The sequence below is a fragment of the Polypterus senegalus genome, chromosome 16, assembly GCF_016835505.1.
Source record: "Polypterus senegalus isolate Bchr_013 chromosome 16, ASM1683550v1, whole genome shotgun sequence".
NCBI classification, from domain to species: Eukaryota; Metazoa; Chordata; class Cladistia; order Polypteriformes; family Polypteridae; genus Polypterus; species Polypterus senegalus.
Window position 1 is genome coordinate 7,469,797 of NC_053169.1, and position 26,004 is coordinate 7,495,800.

A 26,004-nucleotide genomic window follows, 5' to 3' on the forward strand; every position below is an offset into this window, starting at 1 on the left:
GTGGTGTTCTCGCTGGCATAAAACCAAACTGCTCCTCCGTTTTAAAGGATGGGAGACGAATCCCAATGAGTTGTCTTTGTCAATACATTGAATTTAGTTTGAATTTTGGAAGGTGACGCGCAAGGGTCTCAGGATATTTGAATGATCATCTTGACATATTTTTATTACGCGATTACATGACAAGTCCTTTGACTGTTCTTGCTCATCAGTTACAGTATGTTGTAACAACTTGAAAGTACACAGAGAATGGACGCCAGAATTTCACTTCTTGCCTGCTCTTCTAGTTCAGGGTCGTGTTTTATGTAAACCGTCTGAGGCTCTTCACACAACGAAGGCAGATAAGAACCGAGCAGCTTAACCACGAAAGAGGAGGCGCACAGCACGGTGGTGTTTGACATAAAGCTTCGTCTCACAACCTTTTGGAGGTATTAAGGAATCGGGATCACAGGAGATTGTAAGTTTTATGTGGTTAGTTGTGTGGCGAGTGCAGCAATGCAGCGTGTCAGTACATCCTCCCTGCCTACCTACCTACCTACCTACCTACCCTTCTGCACTGGTGGCTTCATTTACTGCTTTGGTTTTTTTTTTTTTCTTCACAATATAAAGGATCAAAATGGTGCACGTCATCGTGAATAGTGAATGCCTGCAGGATGGTTTTGGGAAGGAGTGTGGCGTTAAGGTTACAGCCTCGTTCTGGAAATCCAGTTTACTAGAGAGGCCCAGTAGGTGGTGGTTTTGGTTAGGAGCCCACAGTATTGGCAGTGTTAGCAGAGCCCCCTCTGTGACTGCAGGAGGCAGCTTGTGTTTGGAAGGGCAGGGCAGCCATTTGATTTCCGGAGGTTAATAGCCATTTACTCTACAGTAGGGTGAAACACTTGAAAATATGAGACAGGAGCATTGGTGACAAATTCAAACACGTAGAGGGAGACGACAAGCTGCTCAATATTTGAGGCTATAGGTGGACTCTGCTCTTCGTGAGTAAGCCCTGTCAGATTTACTAGAATTACCTGCTCCCACAGTACAGGTTTTGGTGTGTGTGGGATGTGCAGTGCATGAAATGACTTGACACTCTCAACGTGTGTTCGGTCCTGCAGGCAGACTAGAATTTCCTGATCGCTTTAATATTAAAATTAGTTATGCCTGAAAATGAAGGACTGCTTTTATTTGGGATCTCTGGATGACTTCTGCATACGGCGCAGTACAGTCTCACCATGTTGTCATCATTTCTTTTATATCTGTCTCTTATATAGTGCCTTTCGAATGTCTATGGATATATTAAATAGTGATCTATCTATCTATCTATCTATCTATCTATCTATTATATAGTGTCTTTCATTATCTATCTATCTATCTATCTATCTATCTATCTATCTATCTATCTATCCTGCTGACTATACTAAAGTATATATCTATTTGTCTGTCTGTCTGTCATATAGCGCCTTTCCACTCTGTCCATCTAACTCTTATTTTGTGCCCTCTCTGTCTATTCTGTAGCACCTTTCATAACCATCTACCTCTGCTCTCTACATCATCATTTTATTTTGTGACCTTTCATCATGGTGGCTGACTGTCATTGTCACACATTGTCACTTGTCCCCTCTTCTGACGTCATGTTTTTCTGTTCTGTCATTATTATTATTAGTTTATCACATAACCCATTGGCGCCGAAGTGTTTTTAAATGAAGTCTGCTCACCCCACTCTGCCCTACAGTATAGTGCCACCCTTCCGGTCCTCTGTGTTGACTTTCTATGCACAAAATGAGGTGTGGAGTGACTGGATACTTAAGGTTGGCTCTTTGACCCACTGGGTCACTGGATGGAGTCGACTTCGTGCCCTCCGTGTAGGGCACTGAGCTTTAAGCAGCACAGTAGAGCGCCCCCTTGTGTCTGCACTGAGACTGCACTCTGCTCCCTGTAGTCCAGGTTGATGTTCTGGCTGCCCGAGGGCCTTTGTGGCTGCAGCTCTGACCGCCTCGTGCCCTCCTGCTGGCCGTTTATGGTTTGCCCAGATGGAATGATGGGTTGGCGGCTGCTCTCTCAATTCTTTTTTTTTTTTCCTTTTAGTTCACGTCTGTCTCTCTGTTATATAGTGCCTTTCACATCTGCCTGTCTATCTATCTGCTCATTGTTTTTATTTGATAATCTGTGAAAGGTTTTCTAGCGTATTTGAAAAGTGTTCTTCTGTTTTTTGGTCACATTGCTGGTTGTAATTACAATTCACTTTGAGTTGGTGCCGATGCCACGCACATAATTCATATTTAATATTCTTGCCTAACCTGATTTATTTCTCTTGCTTGCTTTAAAGACTTGATGCCTAATTTTGCTGTAGTTGCACTGCCTGTGTGTGTGTGTGTGCCAGCGGTTACAGCATTTTGGTACATTAAGCAACTCCCTTTGAAAACAACATCCAATTTCTGATCATCCATGAAGCACTTTCTGTTTTATTTTTATGGAATTGTTTTTGATTAGGTAAATACAGAATGGTCTAATATTGCAAAGCACCTGTCGGGCTTTGTTCCTCTGGTTAGTCCAAAATGAAAACCCAGCAGTCTTAGCTGCCCACACTGTGGGTTTGTCCACCCTGATACCGAAAACACTGAAATGTACTCTTAATGTGTGTGTCTGTCTGTCTGTCTGTCTATCTCTGTGTCTGTGTGTGTCTGTCTGTCTGTGTGTGTCTGTCTGTCTGTGTGTGTGTGTCTATCTGTGTCTGTCTGTCTGTCTGTCTGTCTGTCTGTCTGTGTCTGTCTGTCTGTCTGTCTGTCTGTCTGTGTCTGTCTGTCTGTCTATCTGTGTCTGTCTGTCTATCTCTGTGTCTGTCTGTCTGTCTGTGTGTGTCTGTTTATCTGTGTGTCTGTCTGTCTATCTGTGTGTGTGTATCTGTTTGCTGTTTTTCTTGGTTTTATAACCTTAGTTGGAAATGTCAGACCTCAAATAACCAACATTTAACCATGTTTACTTTGCTTTATTTTTTTTATTTGCATGTCAAACTTTATATTTTAAAGATGGTTCAGTGCTGTAGTCTGTTTTGTGATTGTTACTATATTTACTAAATGTTCACATACGGGATGTGTTTGTACTCTAGAAGTGTTACATTAAACAATTGGATCGGCTGTGTTTTATTTATGCCTCAAGGCTCAAACAAAGCTTTTGTTTTTTTTCTTTTCTTTCTCTTTCCAGATATAATGGAAATCCCCGAGAGTATTTCTTACTGTAAAGTGCTTCAGGTCGCAGATTTCAGTGGTAACCCTTTAACAAGGTAATTATAATTTGATGTGCTTTGATTGAAGCGTCGAAATCAAGCCAGACTTTCATACGTTTTCTTTAATTCATATCACCTGTATTATATGTACTGAAGACATTCTTCAACTAAAACGCATGACATTATGTGTTGTTGTCCTTGGCCAAAAAAAACAAAATAAAAACATCCAAAGGTTTTCTCCCTTCGTTCACAAAGCCATTTTGAAGAGAATGCTGTTCTGGTCTCCATTGACATTTAAACAAATGCAGGCGACTGGCAGCAGAGCCCCTTCAGCCCTCATGCAGAGAAGTCCAACTGCAAGGACCTTTCAACTCCCCATAGGTTATCAAGAATTAGTCGTTTCTTTGGAAACGGACACAGCAGAGACTTGTGTTAGTGCAAAGTCATTGTGTCCACCGTACGTGCTGCTCATGAACAGAAAAAATAACATTTTAGTCACCACACAGTAAATATAACAGCAAGTTCTGAGCAGGAGGACATCAAAGTGGAGGAAACTGTGTCAGTCTCTTTGATCCGGAGTGACGCACACAGCAGAACTCGGGAAGAAAAGAAAATGACAGCACAAGGATAAAGCCAGTTTATTGATTGGTTGATGGATTTTGTTTTTATAGATGAAAGGCACTGCACACCGTCAGCCACAACATTAAACCCACCTGCCTAACATTGTATGGGCCCCCCTCGTGCCATCAAAACCACTCTTGACTTGTCGAGGCATTGACTCCACCAGACCTCAGAAGGTGTCAAGTGGCATCTGGCAGCAACACATTAGCAGCGGTGCCTCAAAGTCCTGTAAATGGTGTGTGTGTGTGTTAGCCTGGCAATGGACTGGCACCCTGTCCTGTGTTTTTGACTCCCTTGCACCCTATGCTGTCTGTGATGGGCTCCAGCCTCCCCAAACCTGTGTGTAATATTTTATATGTATACATATATTTGCTGGACTCAGGATTGGGTCACTGCTTTTTGCAGATGATGTTGTCCCGTTTGCTTCATCAGGCCATGATCTTCAGCTCTCTCTGGATCGGTTCACAGCTGAGTGTGAAGCGGCTGGGATGGGAATCAGCACCTCCAAATCCGAGACCATGGAAATCCTCAGCCGGAAAAGGGTGGAGCGAGATCCTGCTCCAAGTGGAGGAGTTCTGATCTCGGGGGCTTGTTAACAAGTGAGGGAAGAATGGAGTGTGAGATCGACAGACGGATCGGTGCGGCATCCACAGTCGGTCTGTCGTGGTGAAAAAGGAGCTGAGCCGTAAGGCAAAGCTCTCAATTTACCAGTCGATCTACGCTCCTACCCTCACCTATGGTCATGAGCTGTGGATGGTGACCGAAAGAACGAGATCGCGAATACAAGCGGCTGAAATGAGTTTCCTCCGCAGGGTGTCTGGGCTTTCCCTTAAAGATAAGGTGAGAAGCTCAGAGTAGAGCCGCTGCTCCTCAACACTGAGACGAGTCAGATGAGGTGGCTCGGGCATCTGATCAGGATGCCTCCTGGACGCCTCCCTGGCTTCCAAATGGGAGGGACTATGTCTCCCGACTGGCCTGGGAATGCCTCGGGATTCCCCCGGAAGAGCTGGAAGAAATGGCCGGGGAGAGGGAAGTCGACCCGATCTCAGATAAGCAGAAGAGGATGGATGGATGGATGTCTAAAATATTGTGTGTGCATGTATGTGTATATTATTTTATTTATTTCTATAAATATATTTTTATATGTGTGTGTGTGTGTGTATATATATATGTATATATATATATATATATATATATATATATATATATATATATTGTGGAGCCGACCGGACACAGACAGGCGGGCATGTTCTTAATCACCACCACACGTTTATTTACAATAATTATGTCACTCAGACACAGTGCACAAACCCCAATTCACAGTCCTGGCCACTCAATGCCTTCTCTTCGGGCCGCCTCCACACTCTCTTCTGCCTCGTCCTGCTTCCACCCGACTCTAGCGCTGAATGAATGGAGACGGCCCCTTTTATACATGACCCGGATGAGCACCAGGTGTTCCCGGCATTCCTCGCTTGGCCACGCCCCAGCATGTATATAATATACACACACACACTAGCGACTGGGCGCCTGATCGGGCTACAATTTCTATGTTTGTGAAATCCATACTTTCTCTGCAAATAATTATTTGTTTTTTTAAGTCCTTGAAATGATTTTGTTATCATGGCACTGATTTGTGCTTAAAATAGACCTTTTTGGCCGATGTAATGAAGAGCTTCCTGTTTAAACGGGGCTGCGAGACGTCAGCTCGGCTCTTCGGCACATCTCATTTGATCAATCAGAGTCGGTGTAATAATTTTGTTGCCGTGGTCATTTTAGATCTAAGAGAGCTAAGATTTAAACAATGACTGTTGTTAATACCCAGCCGCCATTACTCGGTTTGCCAATTGATGTCAGAAGGACGGATGCCAAAACTGAACTGCCCAAAGATAGATTTTGACGTACCAAGCAAATGGTGATACATTCTAAATTACTTACAGTTCTGTAGCTGTGGAAGGCTTGAGGTGAGTTGACAATGTTAGTCCTGGAAAGTACACCCCACCAAACCAACGTTCCAAATACCAACTGAACTTACTGTTATCTGCTTGAACCAAAAACGACTTACTATGTGAATTTCCCCTTGGGATTAATAAAGTACCTACCTACCTACCTAACCTGCGTCACAGAAGCATTTGAACATTCTTAGCCAGTCATGCAATACTGGGTCTGCGTATATATATATATATATATATATATATGTATATATATATATATGTATATGTATATATATATATGTATATGTATATATATGTATGTATATATGTATATGTATATATGTATATGTATATGTATATATATATATATATATATATATGTATATATGTGGATATGAAATATATATATATATAAAATAATTCTGTATGTGTGTGTTATTTTATAATATATAATATACAGTATTTGGAGTTTTATTCCTTTAAAATATCCCCTATACAGTCCTGCCCAGTTGCCTTTAATTAAAATGACATTTGAGACACCGACGGACACCAGTGTGCAAACAGAAGGCAGCTTAATGGAAAAATCCCAATGCCAGAGAAGATTCAGTTTTTCTGTGCCATATTTTGCCTCTTCTATTCCAAACGTGATTTGTGTTTCTAAACTTTTTATTTTCCTTCTCTTTACAGGTTGCCTGAAAGTTTCTCAGAATTAAGAAATTTAACATGCCTTTCCATCAATGACATCTCCTTGCAAGTTCTTCCAGATAACATTGGAAAGTAAGTTTTTAAACTCTAAGCAGTGTGTGATTTATTTGTGATTTAAGTGTTCGTTATCATTTACCATAAAACTGTACGCAGTAGGAGGAGATCCCCATATTGTTTTGCAGTAGTTTTTGCTTTTAGATGTTGTGCTCAGGAGATCATGCAATCCCTGGGCTGAGTCTGCCATGTTTAAATCACAACTCGATTACAAGGTATGGATGGTGAGAGTTGAAATTTGACAGGAAAATAAAGCCTACATTGGGCTATCAATTGCGTCCACACACTTGTAGATGTTTCACCATATTTTACAGTACCACTTTGTATAAGAGGTTTAATTTAAATCCTCTTTGGGCACTTGGCAGTTTCCCTGCTTATTGGCGTATCCGTCTATTTTCAGATTCTGCACTTTTTCTGCTGATGCCGTCGTTTTTTCTTTTAAAGCATTTAACAATGAAGGAAGTGTTGTTTCTGGTCATGTTGATGCCTCATAAGAACATTTTAGCTGCTTATGTGCTGCATCAGTTGACACTAGGAAGAGCGTTTTATGATAACATTATAAAATGTTATATCGAAAGACATCATAATAAGGATTCCAACCATACACACTTATAATACTCGGTTTGCAGATACATTCATGATAACATTGAGGGACTAAAGTGTGAATTAATGTAAGCAAAACATATTTACGTTGTTTGTACAGTGCAATGCAGCTTACTTTTTTAATATATCATGAACCTCCTTTAGCGCTACAAATTGGGCCGTCGTCTGAGATTTGCTCATTTAGATCTGCTTGTGGTTCCTCATGCCAACCTAAAGACATTTCAGGCCATTGCACCACGCTTATGAAGCACATTTGTACTGAGGCGGAGATCAGCAGAATCTGTTGAATTGTTCAGGTGTCAGCGTAAGACCTTAACAGCGGCTCAGACAGGCATTAGAGTAGCACTGACGTCTGTAGGTGTCTTCTATATCATCCTTGTTGTGTATGTTGCTTTGATATTTGCTTTTTTTTTCTGTTTTAATTGTTCAGCGATTTGTGACTTTTGTCTGTGATGGGCACATTTCCTTCACTAAGTTCAGGCAAAGAGTGCTGTGAAGAATTCTCAGTTACAATACAAGTATCAATGATGCTAATTATTAAATAAAGAACTTGTACACACATTTAAATTGGATTTGTTAAAATACATAAAGAGCAAAGTAGAAACTGAGTTAACGGAGTCGTTCTCTTGTTTGCTAGCTGAGTGGAGGTAAGGTGCACCCCGAGGCTGGCGCGTGAGTGAGGAGGGCCTTAGCCCGCTGCATTGCTCTCTCGGATTCATGGTAATAAATCAGTATGGCAAGCGAACTATGATACATGGCGCGGTGAGAAAAGTCGCAAAATCAACTGCAAATTCTAGAAAAAAACCCAATGTAAGTCCGATCTCTCGTAAGAGCGGACGGGCAGACTTTGGATTTCATATACATATATATATATATATATATATATATATATATATATATATATATATATATATATATATATATATATACACACACACACATACAGGTATATATACATATATACACACATATATATACAGTGGTATGAAAAACTATTTGCCCCCTTCCTGATTTCTTATTCTTTTGCATGTTTGTCACACAAAATGTTTCTGATCATCAAACACATTTAACCATTAGTCAAATATAACACAAGTAAACACAAAATGCAGTTTTTAAATGATGGTTTTATTATTTAGGGAGAAAAAAATCCAAACCTACATGGCCCTGTGTGAAAAAGTAATTGCCCCCTTGTTCAAAAATCACCTACCTGTGGTGTATCACACCTGAGTTCAATTTCCTGATTACTGCCACACCTGTTTCAATCAAGAAATCACTTCAATAGGAGCTGCCTGACACAGAGAAGTAGACCAAAAGCACCTCAAAAGCTAGACATCATGCCAAGATCCAAAGAAATTCAGGAACAAATGAGAACAGAAGTAATTGAGATCTAGCAGTCTGGTAAAGGTTATAAAGCCATTTCTAAAGCTTTGGGACTCCAGCGAACCACAGTGAGAGCCATTATCCACAAATGGCAAAAACATGGAACAGTGGTGAACCTTCCCAGGAGTGGCCGGCCGACCAAAATTACCCCAAGAGCAGAGACGACTCATCCGAGAGGTCACAAAGACCCCAGGACAACGTCTAAAGAACTGCAGGCCTCACTTGCCTCAATTAAGGTCAGTGTTCACGACTCCACCATAAGAAAGAGACTGGGCAAAACGGCCTGCATGGCAGATTTCCAAGACGCAAACCACTGTTAAGCAAAAGAACATTAGGGCTCGTCTCAATTTTGCTAAGAAACATCTCAATGATTGCCAAGACTTTTGGGAAAATACCTTGTGGACTGATGAGACAAAAGTTGAACTTTTGGAAGGCAAATGTCCCGTTACATCTGGCGTAAAAGGAACACAGCATTTCAGAAAAAGAACATCATACCAACAGTAAAATGTGGTGGTAGTGTGATGGTCTGGGGTTGTTTTGCTGCTTCAGGGCCAGGAAGGCTTGCTGTGATAGATGGAACCATGAATTCTACTGTCTACCAAAAAATCCTGAAGGGGAAAGTCCGGCCATCTGTTGGTCAACTCAAGCTGAAGTGATCTTGGGTGCTGCAACAGGACAATGACCCAAAACACACCAGCAAATCCACCTCTGAATGGCTGAAGAAAAACAAAATGAAGACTTTGGAGTGGCCTAGTCAAAGTCCTGCCCTGAATCCAATTGAGATGCTATGGCATGACCTTAAAAAGGCGCTTCATGCTAGAAAACCCTCAAATAAAGCTGAATTACAACAATTCTGCAAAGATGAGTGGGCCAAAATTCCTCCAGAGCGCTGTAAAAGACTCATTGCAAGTTATTGCAAACGCTTGATTGCAGTTATTGCTGCTAAGGGTGGCCCAACCAGTTATTAGGTTCAGGGGGCAATTACTTTTTCACACAGGGCCATGTAGGTTTGGATTTTTTTCTCCCTAAATAATAAAAACCATCATTTAAAAACTGCATTTTGTGTTTACTTGTGTTATATTTGACTAATGGTTAAATGTGTTTGATGATCAGAAACATTTTGTGTGACAAACATGCAAAAGAATAAGAAATCAGGAAGGGGGCAAATAGTTTTTCACACCACTGTGTATATATATATATATATATATATATATATATATATATATATATATATATATATATATATATATATATATATATATATATATATATATATATATATATATATATATATATATGTGTATGTATGTATGTATGTATGTGTGTATATATATATGTGTATATGTAGATATACAGTTTATACATAATATAAAATGTTATATAGTTTTACTGTCAAATAATGCAAAGAGTACACGACACGTGTTTTTCCCTTATTTGAGCTCATCAGTCGTGCACACTCCTCTGCTCCCCTCGCGGGGATCGAACCCGAGGCGAAGCCCCTTTACACTGCACCACGGCGTGTGGTTCGTTCATTTGACAGCCTGGAGATCGAAGTAATTACATTCATAGCATTCGTAGTCTGAAACGCGATCTGATCGTTTGGGTGGTTACCTACCAGGTAACGCTTGTGGTTGGTCTGCAAGTCTGCAAACGTCCGCCACGGGCCCTCTCAGTCACGAGAGAGAGGTGAAAATGCCAGTGTTGACTGAGATTGTTTTCGTTTAAAAATAAATTACAACGTGGTTGGTTGAATGTAGCCGATTATTATGCAAAATCCAATTCTCAAGTAGCAAGTTTAAAAGTAATGACCAGAGCACAAATGAAGAGCTGCCACGTAAGTAATGCAGCAGCATAAGGCCTTGAAATGGGCCACTGCGACAGTTGACATTAATCCGAACATTCAGTATAGTAGCCATCATTACGCCTTGCCTTTCTCGGTCTACCACGATTAGATTGTTTTATTTATAAAAGCACATTTGAAACAACAGAGGTTGCGCCAAAGTGCTGTCCAAAAAAGCTCGATAAGTAGGATCGTAATGAACGTTGTACATTTCACAATATAGCTGTTGAAGTAACTTTCAGTCACTCCGTGATAAGTGGAGTTTTAAATGAATATCTTAGAGTCAAATCACTCTTAAATACGTATACAGTGTATGTCTCATTTCAAGATAGAGGAAGCTTTAATTACACCCATAATGTTTCTGCTTCCAAACTCTCAAAGAAAATACTAGAAATATGAAAGTTGCCGCACAGATGGCGGTTCCTGTGAGAGGACAATTAAGCTTTTTATGATAAGCTGATTAAAGTTTTTCCGTAATGTCACACTCATTGTATTCCATTTACTCATATTTAAAGCCTGGCAAATCTGTGTTTCCATGGAAATATAGCCGAACAAAAAAAATCTAAATGAAACCCTTAGTGTTAAGATGTGTAAAGACGAATCCATCCGTTTACCAAGCTGGATTGTTCCATTATTGCATCAGAGCAGCTGAAACCTCCCCTGGCAGCACAAGGCAGGGACCAGCCTGTGATGAGATGCCAGTTCTTTGCAGTCATTGATTATTCACATGGACACTTTGACGTTTTAAGCACTCTGGGAAGTCTTGTCCTAGTACAGGAAGGACGGGCATCAGTGCTGGGCTCAAATTCTAGCCCCGTTCGCGTGTGCAGTTTGCAAAGTCCCCCGTATCTCTGTTCATTCTCTGATGGATGGCGTACATGGGTGGAGGGTGCAGTGTTCCTTGTTCAATTCCAGCCAAGAGGCCAGTGTGATGCATGGGAAGATGGATGCAAACGATCAGGGCTGTATGATCCCCCAATACGCTATGTGGACAGCATCCCTTGGTGATGCTACTTGTACAAACACATACAAAGCATGCTGGGAACCGCAGTCCCTGGGGGTTTCATGGTTGCTGCCAGAATCCATCATCCCTGCTTTGTGGGACTTGGTTTTGACCTGGAAGTATTTCCAACGGGCTATGCCCCAGCACCAGAGGTACTTCAGGGTCCGTGATATAAGAAGTCGCTTGACCTCCTCGCGGTGATTCGGGGTCAGGTGGAAGAGGACAAAGCTCACCTGGAGGAGCCGAAGTATGGAAAAAAAAAAAAAAATAGAGAAGAGGAGAATTTTACTGATGATGTCGTCATTTTTGCCTTTTGTAAGGTATTTTACTGAAAGTCCCAAATAAATAAATCTAATAAAAATAAATAACACCCCCTCTGCAAACATATAAACGTCTGGTTTAATAATAATAATAATAATTTTTTTGCATTTATATAGCGCTTTTCTCACTACTCAAAGTGCTCAGCAATTGCAGGTTAAGGGTCTCGCTCAAGGGCCCAACAGACCAGAGTCACTTTTGGCATTTATGGGATTCGAACCGGCAACCTTCCGATTGGCAGTGCAGATCCGTAGCCTCAGAGCCACCAGTCCACCTGCCTTGGATAACAGAGAGCTGCTGCTGTCACTAACAAGACTGCAGGTGGACGCTGAGGTCAGACCTGCTCAGGTTGTGCCACAGGTTCATATTTAATGTCTGTAATATTTGGAGGTAGCAGGACCAGATCGTAGTGTCCAGGAATGGAACGTGCCGAGTAGTCATTTGACTCCTTGTATGAAGTCGCCAGCATTCAGAAGGATTCATAATTGAGATGTTGGTACAGAATAAATCATTTCTGTTGCCGAGTCAGCCAGGATGATATACTGTAAGTAACTTTTCCTGCTCAGGGACATGGCTGAATTCAGTCTACACTTCAATGCCTTGATCAACCATTTTAGTTTTACTTTACTGTGCTCCCTCATTCACCATTACACAATCACAAAAATCTCCAGTTCCCCTCCTTCTTTTCCAACTCAATCAGACAAAATCTGTCCAGCATTAAAGCAAGTCTGAAATCAGAGGTGTAAGACGGTTGTCTATGGGACACAAAATGTCACAACTTGCTGTAACCCTAACCCACTCTCACCTCGGAGTACTGCATCCTCCACCCATCCTTCTGCTGATACCAGCATAGGAGAGACATCCCCACCCACAATTAGAGCTGAGGAGACTACGTGCCAGCAAAGCAGTGGGTCCAGATGGTGTATCGCCATCACTGCTGAATGCCTGTGCGCTGGAATTGAGGAGTCCTCTACAGCACATCTTCAACCTGAGCCTGGACCAGGGGAGAGTCCTGAGGCTTTGGAAAACATCTTGCATCACCCCAGTCCCAAAGGTATCACGTCCTGGTGAGCTGAATGACTTCCAGCCTGTCACTCTGATGTCATATGTGATGAAGACCATGGAGCGGCTGCTTCTTCACCACCTGAGGCCACAGGTCCACCATGCCCTTGACCCTCTGCAGTTCACATACCAGGAGAAGGTGGGAGCGGAGGTTGCTATCATCTATATGTTACACCGATCCCTCTCCCACTTGGACAGAGGCAGTGGTGCTGTGAGAATTCTGTTTCTGGACTTCTCCAGCGCCTTCAACACCATCCAACCTCGTGATCATCAGAGGTGACCGTGCAGAGGGTGCAGACCTATAAATACCTGGGAGTGCAGCTGGATGATAGACTGGACTGGACTGCCAATACTGATGCTCTGTATAAGAGAGGACAGAGCCGACTATACTTCATTAGAAGGCTGGCGTCCTTCATCATCTGCAATAAGATGCTGCAGATGTTCTACCAGACGTTTGTGGCGAGCGCCCTCTTCTACACGGTGGTGTGCTGGGGAGGCAGCATAAAGAAGAGGGACGCCTCACACCTGGACAAACTGGTGAGGAAGGCAGGCTCTATTGTAGGCACGGAGCTGGACAGTTTGACATCCGTGGCAGAGCGACGGGCGCTGGGCAGGCTCCTGTCAATCATGGAGAATCCACGGAGCTCCAGACAGAGGGCGATTGATGGTCATTTTCTATTTCTTCCATTTCTGAATAATTGTACCATCAGTTGTCACCTTCTCACCAAGCTTCTTGCTGATGGTCTTGTAGCCCAGTCCAGCCTTGTGCAGGTCTTTGCCCCTGATGTCCTTCGGTGTTGCCCATGGTGGTGGAGAGGTTGGAATGGAAGAAACAGTTTTTGTGGACAGGTGAGCTTTATACATATCACAGGTTGAGATCAGGAGTATCTGTGATTGATTGATTGATTGATTGTAATCTGTGTGCCACTTGGGAGGCAGAATTCCGGCTGGGTTGTAGGGGATCAAATCCTTAATTCTCTCATTGACATGCAAATCAATTTTGGACTTTGATGTCATGTGTTTTTTCTGGATTTTCAGTTGATTTTCTGTCTCTCTCCATTAAAATGAAACTACCATAAAAATTAGAGGCTGGTCATTTCTTGGTAAAGTCAGTCATTGTCCAACCCGCCATATCCTCACACAAGGTCATGGGGGTTTGCTAGAGCCAATCTCAGCCAGCACAGGCCGCAAGGCAGGAACAAACCCCGGGCAGGGTGCCTGCCCACTGCAGGGCACACACACGCACACACACACCATGCACACACTAGGGACAATCTTGGATTGCCAATGCACCCAACCTGCATGTCTTTGGACTGTGGAAGAAAACCCACGCAGCGAGGACCTGGGAAGTGAACCCAGGTCTCCTTTCTGCAAGGTAGCAGTGCTACCACCGTGCCATCCTTGTTGGTAAAGTGAGCAAACTTAAAAATTCAGCACGGGGTCAAATACTTGTTTCCCCTTACTGTAGTTGTTGGCAGCCGTCAGATCTTTTACACTCTTTTTAATAAATTTGCAAACCTTTCTGAAAGCCAATTTTCTTGTAGTCTTTGAACGTCATTGAGGTTAACTGACAGGCAAATACGTGAGCACTTGGAATCTGCCTTTAGTGTGGAGCGCTAAATAAAATTCACTGCCTCAAACACAAACTCCATTTTGGTGTTTACTCGGAGTGTGTCTCGTTTTCCTTGTGTGATGTGAAGTGACGTCTTATTATTGAGTGTCCACTTTTTTCAAAGCCTTTATTAATTACGTTTTATGCCTCGTTTGACGTCCTCCCCTTGGTGTTGAGTGTTTTTAAGGAGCAGCTGCGTCTTGTCATCCTGGTTTACTCTTCAGGACTGGCTCAGTTTGTGCTCGTCCATTCGCTCTGTACTTACACCTTTAATTATTTGCCTTTTCATGTATCAGAACATTTGTAACTCATTCTTTGTTTGTTGGAGTTAGTGTTGTATTATTTGTCTTAATTGTGCCATCTTAGATCTTTTTGATGTACTTACTGGGGCATTGAGCTTTTCTTGTAGCCAGTGATGTGGTTACAGGTGAGAATGTTTTTACGTGATGTACTTTCTTATTCTGTTGTAGCTCAGTTTCAGGGAGCGCTTGCTTGACATTGTATTGAAATACCTGATAAGTTCAGGATTAGTTTTGTATTTTGTATTTCTTTCTTTTAGCTGTCAACGCTGAACACCCACAGAATCTTCTTCAGTTGTTGTTTGTCACCCCCTACTAATAAATTTAAAGTTGGTTCATATTGTTTGATTACCAGGACCACGGAGTCGGAAACAATTATTGGGTTACAAGTACCGACTCCGACTAAATGCGAATTGTTTTCAGTTTCACTGAACTGATTCAATTAAACTGTTTTTTTTCTTCTTGACTCTTGGTAAAAAAAATATATATATATATATATATAACCTCTTTTTTTAATTTTGTAAGTATTACCGTGCATACTCACGTATAAGTCGGGTCTTGAAACCCAAAAAATCGATCATAACATCAGACCCCGACTTATACGCCCGTTCAAAAATACAACACTTAATCTTCTTGCTTTCTCCAATCTCACATCAGTTTCTCAGACGTATCAATTTGTTTCACCACTTCAACGACGTTTAATTTAAAACCAGCTTCGTATTTTCTTCATCGTAGATAAGGGATGCTCTTACGATAAAGGTGTATGAGGGTGTGAGGTGCAAACAAAACACAAAACCGTACAAACGTCGCTTCAGAATAGTTCAGGTATTACCGTGTGGTCACGTGGGAGGTTGGGAGCACCCGCTGATACAGCGCATTGCTGCACCCACAAAGAATCAATCAATCAATCAATCAACATTTATTTATATAGCACATATTCATACAAAAAAATGTAAAAAAATGTAAGAAGAAAAAGGCCGTGTGCTCAGTGGTTCCTCTCTCAGGCGGGCGTTAGCATATCGTAATCTCTTGGTCCAATCATGTGAGTTTTCCACATTCGACTTATACGACCGACATTATAAAATACCGGAAATTATACGGTAAAATCAAGACCCGACTTATCTGCGGGAGAACTTAAACGCGAGTATATACGGTATTTAATATAATAAAAGCCACAGTGGCATCACTACAGGCTATAAACCCAAACTTGAACAGGTTAAGGTGCTAAAACGTAGTCTGATGATTCACCCTGGCAGTCACGAATGGCCTCGTATGTTGTGTGCTTTCAGTCAACACAATAGATATACAAGTCTAATTGTAAATGGAGGAGTCGGTGGTAACATTAAATTTTGAAGTTAGAGTTGATAAATTGAGGAATCCGAGTCAAAAGTCCACAGCCCTGCCACGCTCCAAGGGTGCCTGCTGCCTCTTTATTGGCTCACTTATTTGATAAGAGTGAAAATCCTTGAGTTAGCAAAAACAGATACTTAACTCTTTCAGAGAGGATGTCGACTTTTGTCGAAATTCAGAGGTAGAGGACGGTAATTAGCCGTAAACGGTGACCAAACTCGCTGTTAGTTTAGTTTAGTTCAACTCTCTTTGCTAGAAGGAAAGTTAGCTTCGTTGATTTGACCTCAGTTGCATTTGCGTGAGTAACGAAGAGCAAACGACCTCTAAAATGGCAGCGACATCTGGCGAGATTTACTCCGTGTACGACATTTTGCGTATTATCGCCGAATCGGACTCTGACTTGTCGGACTCCAATTTTGATGCCAGTGACCTGTGAATTTCCCCTTGAGATTAATAAAGTGTCTGTCTGTCTCTCTATCTGAAGATGGAGATTGAGATACTGGCTTCAGCTAATCGTGTCGCTGCACACGCTTGTGTAGCTGATGCGCCTACGGTGACGTTTGCCTGGGAGGACAATGACAAGAGGTACAAACCAGATTGCGTTGCACTGCCATGTGAAGACACGCATTCCTGCCAGCCATCGAGTTGCACCTGCACAGCCACCAGAGATGCGGAACAGGCGGCGCCGATAGACAGCAGCCATGACAACGGACGTCGTCCGCTGATTTACATGTGAAACGTTTGCTTTGTCTGCTTTTCATCAAAGTGAGTTGCCTGCAAAAAATATTGAGCCCTCAAAGAGTCAATGTAGGAATTTAGTGAAAGTGCCGTGTTGGAAAGTGACTCCAGAAAGCTTGAGGTTCCTGCATTGAACGTCGCTGTGCTCTACTGCATGTTGTTTTATTTCTATGTAAAATGTGCCACAGCAGCATCACTGCAGGCTTTAAACCCAAACTCGAACGGGTTGGAATGCCAACAAGTAGCCTGTGATACTCTACGGCAGAGATGAAATGCTTTGTATTTTGTAAGGTATGTGCTTTCCATCGACATGGTAAATATACGAGTCTAATTACAACTGGAGGAGTCGGAGGTTCTGTGTAGCTCTGCAGATTACCACATTAGCAAAGCATTTCAGTCATCTCTGTGGGATATTTATAGAAACCTGCTCTCTTTTTGGCTGTTTCAGCTCGCCACAGGATCATTTCCGTTAATCCCTAGAAATGTTCCTTTTTGTCTTTATATCAGATTTGCATTCCCTTTTAATTTGTATTTCCTGCTTTAAGCAGAAGAAAAGAACAACAGTGAGTGCTAGGGAACCTGTTGCAAAGAAGATGGCTGTGAAAGAAAACTGAATGTGCAAGAATTGACAAACAGATCAGGTTATGTGCGGTTAACACGGGCTCTTTAGATTTGTTGGTAAATAGCATGTGAACTGCTAAATGCAGGAGGCTCTCCTGTTGGCGTGCAGCTTTCTTTTCTTGAGATCATCACATTAAGTTAACCCTCAAGATTATTGATGGGTGTATTCGGATGTCCTTTTCCACTTCCCACTATTTAGAACAAGAGTTCCCAAACTTTTTTCAGCCGCAGACTACTTTACCAAAAACTTTTAAAACTGTCGAGCCCCTGGTCATTTGCTTTACGTACTCAAATTAATACATTTGTACAGTAGTCGATATTAAATATTCCACTAGATATCACTTGTAATTAATGATCGCAAAAGATAAAAGGACTACGGAATATGGCATTATCTTGTGCAACATTTAGTATCGAAACCTGCAATAATTAAAGCAAAAAAATATCCGTTTTTTTTTTTTACATTTTTGACATTTATGAAATAAATATGTAAATTTAAAATAAGTACAAATAGTCCAAGCTGTACTGTCCGCATTTCTTTTTTGGTTCAGTCATATTATTATCTGATGAAATAAAAACTTTTATTAACAAACAATTTCGACAGCCCCTGTGATTAAAAAAAAAAAAAACCCAAAACAATACAGTGCTGGTCATAAAATTAGAATATCATGACAAAGTTGATTTATTTTTAAGTAATTCCATTCAAAAAGTGAAACTTGTATATTAGATTCATTCATTACACACAGAGACTGATGTATTTCAAATATTTATTTCTTTTAATTTTGATGATTATAACTGACAACTAATGAAAGTCCCAAATTCAGTATCTCGGAAAATTAGAATATCAATTAAGACCAATGCAAAAAGGATTTTTAGAAATGTTGGCCAACTGAAAGGTATGAACATGAAAAGTATGAGCAGGTACAGCACTCAATATTTAGTTGGCCTGGATTACTGCAGCAATGCGGCGTGGCATGGAGTCGATCAGTCTGTGGCACTGCTCAGGTGTTAAGAGAGCCCATGTTGCTCTGATAGTGGCCTTCAGCTCTTCTGAATTGTCGGGTCTGTCATATTGCATCTTCCTCTTCACAGTACCCCATAATCTATTGGGTTTAGGTCAGACGAGTTTGCTGGCCAATCAAGAACAGGGATACCATGGTCCTTAAACCAGGTACTGGTAGCTTTGGCACTTTGTGCAGGTGCCAGGTCCTGTTGGAAAATGAAATCTGCATCTCCATAAAGTTCATCAGCAGCAGGAAGCATGAAGTGCTCTAAAACTTCCTGGTAGACGGCTGCGTTGACCTTGGACCTCAGAAAACACAATGGACCAACACCAGCAGATGACATGGCACCCCAAACCACCACTGACTGTGGAAACTTTACACTGGACCTCAAGCAATGTGGATTCTGTGCCTGTCCTCTCTTCCTCCAGACTCGAGGACCTTGATTTCCAAAGGAAATGCAAAATTTACTTTCATCAGAGAACATAACTTTGGACCACTCGGCAGCAGTCCAGTCGAGACGCTTCTGACGCTGTCTGTTGTTCAAGAGTGGCTTGACACGAGGAATGCGACAGCTGAACCAAACTCATGTCTTGCATACGTCTGTGTGTGGTGGTTCTTGAAGCACTGACTCCAGCTGCAGTCCACTCTTTGTGAATCTCCCCCACAGTTTTGTTTCACAAACCTCTCCAGGGTACAAGCGGTTATCCCTATTGCTTGTACACTTTTTTCTACCACATCTTGTCCTTCCCTTCTCCTCTCTATTAATGTGCTTGGACACAGAGCTCTGTGAACAGCCAGCCTCTTTAGCAATGACCTTTGGTGTCTTGCCCTCCTTGTGCCAGGTGTCAATGATCGTCTTGGACAACTGTCAAGTCAGCAGTCTTCTCCATGATTGTGTAGCCTACAGAACTAGACTGAGAGACCATTTAAAGGCTTTGAGTTCATTAGCTGATTAGTGTGTGTGTGGCACCAGGTGTCTTCAATATTGAACCTTTTCACAATATTCGAATTTTCTGAGATACTGAATTTGGGACTTTCATTAGTTGTCAGTTATAATCATCAAAATGAAAAGAAATAAACATTTGAGGGGAAGTCAAAAAGTAAAGAGATTTTTTAAATTTCTCTTTTCAGAGTTTGGTAACGCTGCTCGTATCCAGCGCTGAATGAGTGTAGTCGCCAACACTTCTATACAGCGTGTAACTCTTATTCCCGCGTTATTCGTTGGAGTGTAGCAGACCGTTAAACACGACAGCTCCATTGTCGATCTGCACCAAGGGGGAAATGAGGGCAGTGATTCGCTTTTTGTTTGCGGAAGGTGTTAAACCTGCGGACATTATTCGTCGAATGCAAGCACAGTATGGTGACAACTGTTTATCGCGAAGCAAGATCTACGAATGGATAGAGCGCTTCAAACAGGGAAGAACTTCTTTATGTGATGAAGATGAAGTGATGCAAGTGATGAAGAAGTCATTGATGCGGTGCAAAATTGGTTGCAGATGCAACCGAAAAACTTTTTTTCCGATGGAATCAAAAAACTTGTGAAACGCGTTGGGAAAAGTGCATTGAAGTCCAGGGAGGTTATGTAGAAAAATAAGGTATGTTTCACATTTCTATCATTAGAATAAATGCCCCTTTTTCTCAAATGTCCCTTTACTTTTTGACTTCCCCTGGTACTTACTTGAAACAGAAGATTTTTTGTTCAAACTCAAATAAATAAACTGTGTCCTCTGATTTTCTTTTTCGTAGTACTGCTCCTCAATAAATAATCGTATTCAAAGTTGAAATCACAAATAAGTACATGTCACATCAAACGAACCAATTTGTAGTGTTTTATGAAACATGAACGTACAAGACTGAGCGATTCTGCTAATATCAAATATCCGTCGTCTCATCCCACCGCAAGCAAGTGCGGACGTGCAACGGTTTTTCATGTCTGCACTTGCTTTGATACGTTCGATAAGACAATGCACAGACATGTTTGTGCTACGTGTATTTTCAAGCATTCTTACGTGTGACTCTTTTAATGACACATTTTTACCTTTTCATTCTCAAGTTTGGTATGTAATGTGTTTTCATCAAAAAAGTGTTTTTTTGAATTATTTTAATTCTTAAGTAGGTACCTATTGGAATCATAGATACTTTGAAGTAGCAAACAAATGGCAGTAGTAAGAGGGTCTATTTTTGCTGTCATCGACCCCCAAATTTTTTTTATTATCAACCCCTAGAAAGTTCAGATCGACACTAGGGGGTCGATATCAACCACTTTGGGAGCTCTTGGTTTAGAAGGTATCCCAGACACATCTTTGTGTTAATTCTAAATTGTCTTTACTCACACATCCATCCAGATATTTTCCTGATAATAATAACTTTATTTATATAGCACCTTATCATTCATTTACATGTAACTCGATGTGCTTTCCACAGATTAATCAACAAAAACAATAAAGATGTGCCATAGTTACATAGTCCCCTGCGGGTCTCCCATGTAGCAGTGAAACAGGACAAACTTTAAAAATCAATAAACAAAAAGACATTGCTAGCTAAGTGGAGGCAGGGTACGCTCAAAAATGTGGCCAGTGGTAGACTGACTTGAACGGAGACTGGCGTGCGAGTGTGGAGGGTCTCGCCCAGCTCCCTACCCCTGACGTCACACTTGCCCCTCCCCTCGGCCCACAGCTTCTGTTTCAGTTTAGCACGAATGTATCGTTCTGGCAAGTGAACTCTGATTCTTAGCGCGACGAGAGAAGTCGCAAAGTCACCTGGAATGTTCAAGAAAATTATAGAAAAAAGAAAAAGATCTAAATCCATGAAGTAGCTCTCTCGTGAAAAGCGGACAGACATACAGACAGACGTTGGATTTTATTTATCGCTATACACCATGATACCGATTCATTGGGCCACAGAAATGCTATTAATGAGACTAGGAAGTGACCCCATCATAGAGACAAGAACCAAACTGTCCATTAAAGACATAATGCACCTGATATCACTTGGCCAAAAAACTCACTTTCATTTCAACAGCAAATACTACACTCCGAAAGAAGGCATGCCAATGGGATCGCCATTATCAGGACTGATAGCGGACCTGGTAATGCAGCGATTTGAAAACGTGGCTTTGTGGATCTCCTCTGTTCTGCTCCACTGACAAACTGAGAAGATTGTTCCTCCCACAGACTATGTGACACTTCAATTCCACCCGGGGGGGTTAAATGCTAACATTATTCAAAGTTATTGTCTGTTTTTACATGCATTTTAATTACTCTATGATTTAATATTGTTTCTTTGTATCAGTATACTGCTGCTGGATTATGTGAATTTCCCCTTGGGATTAATAAAGTTATCTATCTATCTATCTATCTATCTATCTATCTATCTATCTATCTATCTATCTATCTATCTATTATATAGTGCCTTTCACTCCTATCTATCTATCTATCTATCTATCTATCTATCTATCCATCTATCTATCTATCTATTATATAGTGCCTTTCCTATCTCTCTATCTCTCTATCTTTCTATCCCAGTTCACACTCAAAATTTGGATACGCTATGTAGACGACACATTCGTCATACTAAAAAATGATCAGCTGAATGAATTCTACAACCACGTCAACACAATATTCCCTGCAATCCAATTTACTATGGAAAAAGAAATGAACCGACACATCAGCTTCCTGGACGTCAACATTGAAAGAAATAATGACGCCACCCTGACCACAAGTGTTTACCGTAAAGAATGCTATGCAGTCAGACATTACACTTTGCCAGCAACCACCCGGTATCTCCTAAATGGAGCTGTGTTAAAACTCTTCAGAAGAGTCCACACCCATTGTAATACAAAGGAAACAAAAATGAATGAAAGACGCTTTCACTTCCGCCTTTTCACTTCAAACGGATACTCGAAAACATTCATTAATCGAAGCTTACACAGAAGATGGCAAAAAACTCAGTCAACAATCGACTTGAATCAGGACCCCCACCCCACCTGGCACTCACTCCCTTACCACCACAAGCTGTCTGAAGGTGCAGCACTCATCCTGGCCAAGTCAGGCATCAGAGTAGCACAGAAACCCATGAACAATCTGCGCACGGTCCTCTTTAATGCTAAAAACAAGAAATCGACAGCAGAAACACAAAACACAGTTTATAGTATTCCGTGCAGTTCTTATCCAGCGGTATGCATGGGACAAACTTCAAAAAGAATCACAACACGTATACAGGAACATCTCAACGCCATCAGAAGAAAGGACTCACGATCACTGATCTATACGCATACTAAATCAACAGGACATACATTTAACTGGGACAGCGTACAAGTAAGGTTTAAGGCCAGTACTAAAAGTGCCAGAGAGCTGGCCGAGTCTTGGCTATCAAATGAGAACGGCATCAACAGACACTTGGACATAAATCCAGCAAATGCAAATTTAAGAAGAACATGTTCGTAATAAACAAAACTTTACACCCAATTACCCGATCACACTGACTTAGCCCCGTAACACACACGTAGTTTTTTGCTATATATTCCCTTTGATTCTTGTAAGTCTAAGCATTATCCTCTCTCAGGAATAAAAACTACTTTATGATACGTGATTCATTTTCTCCCTTTGTGGACTTCCAGCTGCAGATCTATATATGTATACAGTATGTGTGTGTATGTATGTGTATATATATGTGTGTGTGTGTGTGTGTGTGTATATATAACTGCATGAATTGGTCATATTAAGTGATGTGCTCTTCATCTGAGTCACAGGTACTGATATACACAATGAGTTAAGCCAATGACGCACAAGAAAATTCTATTCTTTCATGTCTTTATTTTACAAACACATTCAATGTGCACAGTAGTACTGGAAATAATAAGTGAACCTTGGGATTTAATAATTGGTTGACCCTCCTTTGGCAGCAGTGACCTCAACCAGGCGCTTCCTGTAACTGCAGATCAGACCTGCACATCGTGCGTTTGGGGGAATTTGAACCCATTCTTCCCAGCCGAACCGCCTTAACTCCTCCTTTGGTGGTCTTGTGTGTGTGGCTCTCTCTCTCTTCAAGTCATTCAATAGGATTTGAGATCTGAGCTCTGACTGGGCCGCTCCAACAGGCGGAGTTTGTTCTCCTGAAGCCATTGTGCTGTGGATTTGCTGCGATGTTTGGGCCTGTTGTCCTGTTACATCATCCAGTCTCTTCTGAGCTTAAGTTGACGGACAGACACCCTCACGTTATCCTGGAGAATTTGTTGATGAACTTGTGAATTCATTTTTCCCTCCATGATGGCAAGCTGTCCAAGCCCTGATACAGCGAAGCAGGCCCAAATCCTGATGTTCCCTCCACCATACTTTACTGTAGGGATGATGTTTTGATGTTGATATGCAGTAACCTTTTTACATCAAGTGAAGTTCTGCTTGTTCCTCCCAAATAGTTCAATTTTGGTTTCATCACTCCACAAAACATTTTCCCAGTACTGTTATGGAGTATCCAAGTGCTGTTTCGCAAACTTCAGGCGTTCAGCAATGTTCTTTTTTGATAGCAATGGCTTCCTTCTTGGCTTCCTGCCATGGACTCCTTTCTTGCTCAGTGCTTTGCGTATAGTTGACTCGTGAACAGAGATGTTAGCCAGTTCTAATGACGTCTTCAAGTCCTTTGCTGTCACTCTAGGGTGGTTCTTTACCTCATTGCTGACTTTGCGTTGTGCTCTTTTGGGGTCATCTTGGCAGGGCGCCCACTTCTAGGCAGAGTACCCAGAATACCAAATGGTCTCCGTTTATAGACAACTTGCCTGACAGTAGACTGATGAATATCTCAAATCTTTGAGATGACTTTGTAACCCTTTCCAGCCTTCTGTAGATTATGTAACAATTCTCGATCGTAGCTCTTCAGACAGCTCTTTTGTGCGAGGCGTGATTCCCATCTGGATATGCTTCTTGTCAAAAGCTCAGACTCAAACTTTATAGTTTTTTTGATCAATCAAAGTCATTCTTCACGGTGGGCCATTTATATGGATACACCTTAATAAAATGGGAATGGTTGGTGATATTAACTTCCTGTTTGTGGCACATTAGTATATGTGAGGGGGGAAACTTTTCAAGATGGGTGGTGACCATGGTGGCCATTTTAAAGTCGGCCATGCTACAGTTAGCAAACTGCTTGCTAAATTTTGTGAAGCTGGTTCAGTGTTGGATTTGCCAAAATGTGGACGCATGAAAACTGTCACTAATGAAGAAACATCAGTGGCTGTCCTAGCTTAATTCAGCAAGAGCCCACAGCGTAGCACTCGCCGCATGTCACTGGAGAGTGGCATTAGTCGAACATCCCTTCGGCGGATATTAGCTACTCACAAATGGCACCCTTACAAACTCCAGCTACTGCAGCATCTCAATGAGGATGACCCAGATCGGCGCACTGAATTTACAGAATGGGCAAAACAAAAATTGGAACAGGACCCTCAGTTTACGCAGAAGATTTTGTTCAGTGATGAGGCAAACTTTTATGTGAATGGTGAAGTTAACAAACAAAACCACCGCTATTGGTCTGACACTAACCCACATTGGATAGATCCCTCCAAGAACAAAAAAACTGATGGTATGGTGTGGTATATGGGGTACAAAGATAGTGGGGCCATTCTTCATCAATGGAAACCTCAAGGCCACTGGATATGCGAAATTGCTACATGATGATGTGTTTCCCGCTTTATGCACTGAAGCTGGCACGTTCCCTGAGGTTTTCCAGCAAGATGGTGCACCACCACATTATGGGTGTCAGGTCCGAGCATTCCTAGATGAACAGTTTCCTGGAAAGTGGATTGGTCGTCGTGGGCCAGTTGAATGGCCCCCAAGGTCTCCTGATCTGAACCCCCTTAGACTTTTATCTTTGGGGTCATCTGAAGGCAGTTGTCTATGCTGTGAAGATAGGAGATGTGCAGCACCTGAAACTACGGATACTGGAAGCCTGTGCTAGCATTTCTCCTGCGGTGTTGCTATCAGTGTGTGAAGAGTGGGAGAAGAGGGTTGCATTGACAATTCAACACAATGGGCAGCACATTGAACACATTTTATAAGTGGTCAGAAACTTGTAAATAACTCATGAAAGAATACAGTTACGTTAAAACCAAGCACACCATTGTTTTTCTTGTGAAATTCCCAATAAGTTTGATGTGTCACATGACCCTCTTCCTATTGAAAAAACAAAAGTTGGATCCAAAATGGCCGACTTCAAAATGGCCACCATAGTCACCACCCATCTTGGAAAGTTTCCCCCCCTCACATATACTAATGTGCCACAAACAGGAAGTTAATATCATCCACCATTCCCATTTTATTAAGGTGTATCCATATAAATGGCCCACCCTATATATATATATATATATATATATATATATATATATATATATATATATATATACATACATACTAGCAGAATACCCGTGCTTGAGGAGAAGTAGTGTGTTAAAGAAGTTATGAAAAGAAAAGCAAACATTTTAAAAATAACGTAAGATGATTGTTAATGTAATTGTTTTGTCATTGATATGAGTGTTGCTGGCATATATATATATATATATATATAATATACACACACACACAGACACATATATAAACATATATATACATATAAACATATATATAAATATATATATATACACATCTATACACATATATATATACAGTTATATA

General features: G+C 41.4%; 1 protein-coding gene across 1 annotated transcript in view; it reads left to right on the forward strand.

Annotated features, from left to right (window-relative positions):
• Positions 1–26,004, forward strand: part of lrrc1 (leucine rich repeat containing 1) — a 137,452-nt gene that overhangs the window by 58,992 nt on the left and 52,456 nt on the right. Inside the window, exons 3-4 of the mRNA XM_039737823.1 lie at positions 3,181–3,259; positions 6,442–6,531. Of these exons, the coding sequence (XP_039593757.1) occupies positions 3,181–3,259; positions 6,442–6,531 (169 nt within the window). The remainder of the gene's footprint in view (positions 1–3,180; positions 3,260–6,441; positions 6,532–26,004) is intronic.